Below are 9513 nucleotides of genomic sequence, written 5' to 3' on the forward strand. Positions count from 1 at the left end.
GAGATTAACTGCTAGCACAGCCCTGCTTCATCTATTGCTTTAGGACGCACAGCGCACACCTGCCAATCTATCCTTTTTGGCAGCTCTTTTCCCATAGAGTGTGAGTGTGTGTGTAAGAGCTAGGTTTTGGGGTGGCGATGGCAGGGTGCAAGTGAACAACCCCCCTGAATTTCCTGTTCCAACACCTCTGGCATATGGCCCTGTCTGCTGCTGTTGGACTCCTGAGCCGCCCATCAGGTCCCGCCGTCCACAGGCAGCTGTGCACTCTTACCGTATTTCAAATGTGAAAAGAAAAAACTTTCAAATATACATTTATTTCCTTTTCAGCATAAGAAGATGGACAATGTGACAACAGAGCTTCTTCTTCAACAAAAATAATCCAGTATTCAATGGCTTGAAATTTATACCACTCTTACGATGTCTGATCTTGTTTGTTAAAATCTTATTTTGTATTTTAATTAAAAAATATTGATATTACAATAGTGTAATATGTTACTTTATTCAATGTTTCTCTTTATGTTGAAATTCCTTCTTTACATTGCAGCTAGTTTTCTGTAATGGATACTTTGTTTCTCTTTATTAAGAAAGAGACTGAGATGAGATCTTTATACAGTTCTTTTAGTAAAGGTCCACACACGAGTTTGCCCAGCGTGTATGGACAGTGATGACCGCTTTCATCGCGGTCAGGGAGAAAACTGCTCATACATACTGGCAAGTATTCAATGCTGCTGCAAGCGGGTTAAACAGCGAGGATTGCAGAAAACCAGCGATCCTTGCTGTTTAGCCCCCCCGCGCTGGCTGGTCGCACTATTCAACATTCTGGGGAAATCCTCGCAGTCACAGGACAGCGAGGATTCCCCTAAACCGCTCTAATCACATCACAAGAATGCATCATCCCTGAGGGCACAGGCCTCAGTCAGTGCAGAGTGATCCTGTAGGCTACAATGGGCTATTGCCATCTCAGAATGCGATGGCCCAGGGGTACGAAACCAGACGAACCGATGTTCATATATTGGCCAGCTTTGCATCCCCCATAGAAACTGATGGGTGATGCAGCGGTGAATTGCAGCTGGGAATCAGAGATGCACATACCCATCGCACACAAAAGCATATGCGATGCACCCGATAATGCGTCACATTGCACGCTGTTATTGCAACGTGTATTGGCACCTTCAGGTAACTTCCACCTAGGCTGATAATAGAATACCGATCTTTTCCCATTGTTCCCCATCACATATCTGATATTTTTCATTAGACCATTCTAGTTAAAGTGATGTATTAGCAAGCCCTGCGCTGACACGTTTTTCAACACAAGGCTTTTTCCAAGGTTTGAAAAAGCCTTGTGATGAAACAAGTGAATAAATATGAACGGAATTGCATGGTCCATCAGGGACTCTATAGTGCTTCTGCCTGAGTACCACTAAAGATTGGCCCCATAAACACAACACATGGGCAAGTGGAGTATCAGTGAATATTGATAAATTCTGCAGCATCACATCCAAACATCTTGAACATAGCATTTTTTGTGTAAATATTTTAATATTTTATTTTATATTAGACACAAAATTTTTCAATAAGTTAAAATTAGAACATTATAAACTTGTAAAAATATGGTGAAATTTCACTACAAAATGTTACATCAATAAAATAAAGTGCAAAATGTGGCAATAACGGAATGGCAAAATGTCATTCATAAGAAAGCGTGAAAGGAGAGAAAAAAAAATAAATAAAAATTAGTCCAAAAATTTTCGATTTGGTTTCCTTGATCGGTTGGATCTTTTGGGACTGTGATTTGTGCATAAAAATTCGCTTTGCAGACTTTCAATGTCGCTATCCACTGGATGACTTGGCAACTTACAGTGGTACTCCCTTGAACGCACGTGTAACATTTCTCTTTGCGTACGGCAGAGTTCTTCTAAACCAGTGGCCATTCTGACAGTATTTTCAAAAATGGATTGACGCAATAACTGTAGCTCAGTTTGTATACCAGCCATCAATGTTTGTGTAAATGTTTGGTGAGTTATTAACGCAGAGTCCATAATTAGATTAATTTCAGATATATTTGGCATTGTAGAGTGCACTTCCCCAGTCTCTTGCACATCTGCAGTCACCATTTGCTCATTTGTAGATGGTGAGCTATGGGAGAGGTCTAATATATGGGCATCACCCACTTCAATGGACATTTCTGGATGTAATGTTTCTTCCAGCTGAGAACAGAGCCCAGAATTTAATTCCGATAAAAGTGGTATTGGAAGATCATTTGGGATGTCAGGAGGTAAATCTTCATCTATCAACAATAAAATACAAATGTTAGTATATAATATTAATAAATCCCAGGGTCCCTCTTTGCAACCACAGACCTTATTCCCAAAGGAATGAGTGAGGATCAAGAACTACTGCCATGTGAAGATGGCATTTGTTATCACATGAAAGTGCTGTACACTGTTGTATATATCAGATTTTACATACACACAGATGTAGTATACAGATACAGAGCACCGTTTGGGGCTGGCAGTAGCCCACAGTGGCGGTGGGCAGTTGGGTGCCACCCTGCCCAACAGTGAATAGCATCTGTTCCTGGAGACAAAGGCCATGCCCCCACACACATGGAATACATATATACTGCCCCTACATTATATACACACAGCCACTATGCACACACAGTATACACATACATAGCCCACACATAGATGTACTGTAGTATACATAGAGCCCCCTCACACAGTATACATATACAACTCCTTGTTCCAGCACATTTCAATCGTCAGACAGGAAGTCCTCACCCGGCCAGCATCCCCATACAGGCAGCCAGGGGCCTTACTATAGATGTAGGGTGTAACCTGCTGCAGCTCTGCCATGTCTGTCATTGCAGCCGGCCCTGCTCCACTACCGAAAAAAAAATGCTGTTCAACTGCAATGTAGGCCCTGGCTGCAATCATGCAGGGATCGTAGATTCCTACTGCGCAAGTATTGTTTGATAAATACGGCCCTAAGCATTCAAACTTACCAGTAAAAACAGGGGTCCAGGGTCTTGCATTTCCCATGACTGATTGTCCTTTTACAGAAAAAAAAAAAAATATTTTGGGATATTTGAACACATTATCTAGACACCGTTATATGGTTTAACAAACATAAATTACCTGTATTTAATGGAGTAGCAAGTCTAGTTTCTTTCACTCTGTTTTTTCCACCTATATTAACAAAGAAACTTTTACAAATAAAATCCAAGCCTATGTAGTCCAGCAAACCTAAGTCAGGCACATAATGCTTTTGAGCTATTCCACACTATTGTCACTTCAATGCCTCTTAAGAGGGGGGGCAGCTGGCATACCACTCAGTGGCACTGCCCAGAGGTAAATACAGTAGAGCAATTTAAACATGTTTGGGATAGGCATATTGATATCCTTACAATGCAATAAAGATCAAATATGGTTTCAGGTAACAGGTTTAAAAAAGGGGTAGACTAGATGGGCCTATGTTTTTATGAGCTGGGAGAGTAAAAACTAGGAAAGATGGGGTATGAGAAAAATAATAGAGATGAGAAAGGGAGTGATATGACAGGGTGAGAGGGGTTACAGGTGGCAAGAGAGGATGAGGTGACAGGTTGCAAAAAGTGATGGAGGAGGTGAGGTGACCAGGGCTGTGAGGTGGTAAGATGACAGGTGGGAAGAGGGGGTTAGGTGACAAGATAATGTGATGGGTGGTGAGAGGAGGGGAAGTGAAGGTTGGCAAGATGACAAGTGGTGAAGGGGGTTAGGTAACCGGTGGCAAAAGGGGATGAGGAAATGGGTGGTGAGAGCAGGTGAAGTGATGGGTAGCGAAAGGGTGTGAGGTGACTGGTTGAGGGTGATGGGATTAGAGGGGGCGAGTTATGGCGACAGGGCAAGTCATTAAGGTGCTCATCTAGAAGTGCTTGTGGGGTGCGCTGGGGTGTTCTGCTGAACCATACTGCAGAACATTACACATGGCTCTTGGATGCTGTCGACTGCCTGAAACCTCTACACAGGCTGTAGTAGATTGCGACTGCGGCAACCCACTGTTTTTTCTTTAAGAACTCCTAAGGTCCCCAATTTGGGGTAAAACAGGTGCTATAGCGAGTATTTGCCAACCTTTCTTACCTAGATTGAATGGTGTACAGGGTCTTTTTTCTTGCAGCGTGTTTTTTTCACCTGTAGTAAGAAATACATATTACAGATTAAATGGCAATTTATGTAGCCAGTCCAGGAATTGTATCCATGTATTTGTTCATGTTAACTAGGAAAAACTTACCAGACATAACAGGGATACTGGGTCCCGCTTTTTCTGTGTTTGATCTTTGCCCTTTTTTACCTAACATGAGATTACATATTAAATATGCACTAATAAATTAAATTTTTACTTTGATTTGTTCAAATGCTTACCTATATTTAACAGTGTACTGGGTATTTTCGGTATTTTCTCTTGTAGCATGTTTTTCTCACCTAAAGTAAGAAATAAACTTTATTACAAAAAAAAAAAAAATATCTGAGCCTATGTAGTCCAGTAAAACTAAATAAGGCCCATTATGCTTTTGAGCAATTCCACACTATTGTCACTTCAATGCCACTTAATCATGTGGGAGGGGAAAATATGGAAGAAGGGGAGAGAGGGTGACATGAGCTGGGGGAGAGTGAAAAGGGAGGAAAGAGCTAGGGTACGAGAAAAATAAAATAAAAAGGTGAGAAAGGGAGTGATGACAGGGTTTACAGGTGGCGAGAGAGGGTGAGGTGACAGGTGGAAAAACGTGATTGGAGGCAAGGTGACCAGGGCTTTCATGTAGTAAGATGACAGGTAGCAAGAGGGGTTTAGGTGAAGAATGGCAAGATGACAGGTGGCAAAAGGGAGGTTTCTATGGGGGATGCAAAGCTGCCGATGTATCAACATCGGGCAGCCTGGCTTCGCACCCCTGGGCTATCGCCATTCTGGGATGGCGATAGCCCATTGTAGCCTATGGATCGCACTGCCGAACAGGGCAGTGCTGTCACAGAGGTCAGCGCATAACCGCGCATGCGCAGACCACCCGGCTTCCGGGTTATGGCTTCGCAGGGACGGGCTCCTTTCAGAGCCCTGTCCCAGCGCCCTTATCATAATACATCCAGGCGGTATTATAAAATACCGCAATGCGATGTCTGGCGATACCAAAACGCCGGCATCGCAGTATTATGATAAATGCGCCCCAAAAACTGCACTCTATTACGTTTCACCCCGATGCATTCAGTGATGTTTCTGACTGATCCTGAGCACATACATCCTCTACAATGCTGATTGGAAACAGCAGTGTAGAGTAGCACACACCTGACAGGTCACCCAAAATGACTACACAGTAATGTAACATACATAAAATAACTCAATGGAACATGTGACTTTTTTGCAAGTACATACCACTTTCAGGATTTCCTAATATCGGAGTATCTGTGTCAATCCCACCCACAATGCCAATAACTGATATTGGAGATAAATGGTCTCTGAGTTTTTCCTCCCAAGCAGAAAAATGAATGTCTAATGGAGGTCCACCGCCAGTTCCCTTAGAATGTTGATAGATCAGGGACAACTTCCGTTTAACATTAACTTTACAGTCGGAAAACCTCTTTTTGCACACACAAGCAGTACGAGGACATTTTGCAATTGCAGACACCTTCTGTGCAATTTCTCTCCAAATAGCTTCTCGGCCCTCTGTACCATAGCTATGCCCATTGGGTCTACCAAAAACTAAGGTGTATTTGCTGAGAACACAATCAATAAGTGCTTCATTTTCCTCTTCAGAAAAACGCAGGGCCCTTTTCTTCTTTTCTCTCTTTTTGTTTTGTGCACCATATTGTGATTCGTGGTTTGTGCTGGCGTGATCCTGCTGACTATCTTCCTCCCCACTGCTACAATTAGAAGACATCTGAAAAACAAATTGAAAAGTATCAGCATACCTGACGCAGATGCCGACCCCCACCCCCCCTGGTATACCTTCCTAGGCTCCAGGAGGTAAAATCCTCCCCCTAGCAACGCAGCCGGAGGGCCTTATGGCCACAGAGGGGCAGAGGGGAGGAGGAGGCACAGGGGACAGCCTGCTTAGGCTTCCGGCAGTTAAGGGAGGAGGCGGCCAGGGATCTGATGGAGCCCCCCCACAGCGATACTAATCGCATATGTCAATAAATATGCAAAAGCTGCGGCAATGTATTTTCCGCCCTGACACGCATACACACTGTCTAGGAGCACCCCGACACACACAGTCTAGGGGCACCAGGGGCAAAATGACAATGTTTAGGGGCAAAAGGGGCACAGTGACATGCACACACTGTTTAGGGACACACACACACACACATTGTATGGGGACCAGGGGCGCACACGCACACACATTGTATGGGGACCAGGGGCAGGCGCACACACACACATTGTATGGGGACCAGGGGCGCACACGCACACATTGTATGGGGACCAGGGGCGCACACACACACACACGCACACATTGTATGGGGACCAGGGGCGCACACACACACACACACATTGTATGGGGACCAGGGGCGCACACGCACACATTGTATGGGGACCAGGGGCGCACACACACACACACACACACATTGTATGGGGACCAGGGGCGCACACGCACCCACACATTGTATGGGGACCAGGGGCAGGCGCACACACACACACACACACACACATTGTATGGGGACCAGGGGCGCACACGCACACACACACACACACACACACATTGTATGGGGACCAGGGGCACACACACATTGTATGGGGACCAGGGGCGCACACACACACACACACACACACACACACATTGTATGGGGACCAGGGGCGCACACACACACACACACACACATTGTATGGGGACCAGGGGCGCACACGCACACACACACACACACTGTATGGGGACCAGGGGCGCACACGCACACACACACACACACACATTGTATGGGGACCAGGGGCGCACACACACACACACACACACACACACATTGTATGGGGACCAGGGGCGCACACACACACACACACACACACACACACACATTGTATGGGGACCAGGGGCGCACACGCACACACACACACATTGTATGGGGACCAGGGGCGCACACACATTGTATGGGGACCAGGGGCGCACACACACACACACATTGTATGGGGACCAGGGGCGCACACGCACACACACATTGTATGGGGACCAGGGGCGCACACACACACATTGTATGGGGACCAGGGGCGCACACACACACACACATTGTATGGGGACCAGGGGCGCACACGCACACACACATTGTATGGGGACCAGGGGCGCACACACACACACACATTGTATGGGGACCAGGGGCGCACACGCACACACACATTGTATGGGGACCAGGGGCGCACACACACACATTGTATGGGGACCAGGGGCGCACACGCACACACACATTGTATGGGGACCAGGGGCGCACACGCACACACACATTGTATGGGGACCAGGGGCGCACACACACACACACATTGTATGGGGACCAGGGGCGCACACGCACACACACATTGTATGGGGACCAGGGGCGCACACACACACATTGTATGGGGACCAGGGGCGCACACGCACACACACATTGTATGGGGACCAGGGGCGCACACGCACACACACATTGTATGGGGACCAGGGGCGCACACACACACACACACACACACACACATTGTATGGGGACCAGGGGCGCACACGCACACACACACACACACATTGTATGGGGACCAGGGGCGCACACACACACACACACACACACACATTGTATGGGGACCAGGGGCGCACACGCACACATTGTATGGGGACCAGGGGCGCACACGCACACACACACACATTGTATGGGGACCAGGGGCGCACACACATTGTATGGGGACCAGGGGCGCACACACATTGTATGGGGACCAGGGGCGCACACACATTGTATGGGGACCAGGGGCGCACACACACACACACATTGTATGGGGACCAGGGGCGCACACACACACACACACATTGTATGGGGACCAGGGGCGCACACACACACACATTGTATGGGGACCAGGGGCGCACACACACACATTGTATGGGGACCAGGGGCGCACACGCACACACACATTGTATGGGGACCAGGGGCGCACACGCACACACACATTGTATGGGGACCAGGGGCGCACACACACACACACACACATTGTATGGGGACCAGGGGCGCACACGCACACACACACACACACACATTGTATGGGGACCAGGGGCGCACACACACACACACACACACACACACACATTGTATGGGGACCAGGGGCGCACACGCACACACACACACACATTGTATGGGGACCAGGCGCACACACGCACACACACATTGTATGGGGACCAGGGGCGCACACACATTGTATGGGGACCAGGGGCGCACACACATTGTATGGGGACCAGGGGCGCACACACATTGTATGGGGACCAGGGGCGCACACACACACACACACACACATTGTATGGGGACCAGGGGCGCACACACACACACACACACACACATTGTATGGGGACCAGGGGCGCACACGCACACACACATTGTATGGGGACCAGGGGCGCACACACACACACACACACACATTGCATGGGGACAAGGGGCAGGCACTCTGACATACACACACACCTGCCCCATCTCTTTATACGGTGCTATTGGTGTGGCTGCAGCTCAGTAGACTGTCCTGGTGCAGCAGATGAGAACAGTTTCCTGCTGAACTCTATCACCATACACTGGACTGCAGCTGCAGGACTCTCTGACCCTAGCTCCATGTGCAATCCCTCCTCCCCCTCCCTCATGCTGACTACCTCTGTGGTGTGTGCTGCCCTCCGGAAGAGAAGCCAGGAGCAGCCAGTGGGGTCAGCATCTCACTGCCCATTCCCTGCAGCCCCCATGCTGACGCCCCATATGACATACTACTTACAGTGTATGAAGAATGGGAGGCAGATTCCAGTTCCACGAAGCTTCTCTGCAGTGCACAGGAAGTGCCTGTACTGTAGCCGCAGTGCCCCTTCCTTTCTGCATGCAGTTTTATTGGCCTGGGGAAAAGGGGGCGTGTCCAGGGGAGTGTATTCTCTTCGCCTTTGCAGGAAGCTAATATCGCAGGAACAGCTTGTTTACGCAGCTGCTCTCCCTGCCTACCTCCCTTCATAAATCCAGGTGATGCAGCACAACATCGCAATGCGATGTTAATGCGATGTTCATCGATATTATCGCGAAAACATCGCGGTTTATTGATAAATGGGCCCCCAACACTTTATCGGTTCCAGTGTACGTGCTTCCTTGTCGCAATAGGTACACAAAATGGCCAGAGGTTGTCTGACAGGACGCCAGCGTGTGGGAGTGGGAACCTGACAATTTCTGAGGCCTTATAATAGAGGATCTTTGATGTCTGCGCTGGCATCGTTCTGCCCATCTAAGTCGCAGATTAGTAGAAGCCTCAGACCCATAACCTCCAACTGTACCGATTTTGCCGGTACAGTACCGGCAAAATCATTTTGTACCG

General features: G+C 48.0%; 1 protein-coding gene across 1 annotated transcript; it reads right to left on the bottom strand.

The window, feature by feature from the left end:
* Window positions 1-1648: 1648 nt before the first annotated feature.
* On the bottom strand, window positions 1649-8737 carry LOC146072880 (uncharacterized). Its single transcript, XM_083180060.1, has 8 exons — window positions 8637-8737; window positions 5401-5905; window positions 4401-4460; window positions 4270-4329; window positions 4119-4169; window positions 3141-3191; window positions 3008-3055; window positions 1649-2287 (listed from the first exon to the last, which is right to left on the bottom strand). The coding sequence occupies exons 1-8, from the start codon at window positions 8643-8645 to the stop codon at window positions 1734-1736; spliced, it is 1338 nt and encodes a 445-aa protein (XP_083036186.1). The 5' UTR covers window positions 8646-8737; the 3' UTR covers window positions 1649-1733.
* Between the last annotated feature and the right edge of the window lie 776 nt (window positions 8738-9513).

This window comes from Crinia signifera, chromosome 4, assembly GCF_055691185.1.
Source record: "Crinia signifera chromosome 4, ASM5569118v1, whole genome shotgun sequence".
In the NCBI taxonomy this organism is placed as follows: domain Eukaryota; kingdom Metazoa; phylum Chordata; class Amphibia; order Anura; family Myobatrachidae; genus Crinia; species Crinia signifera.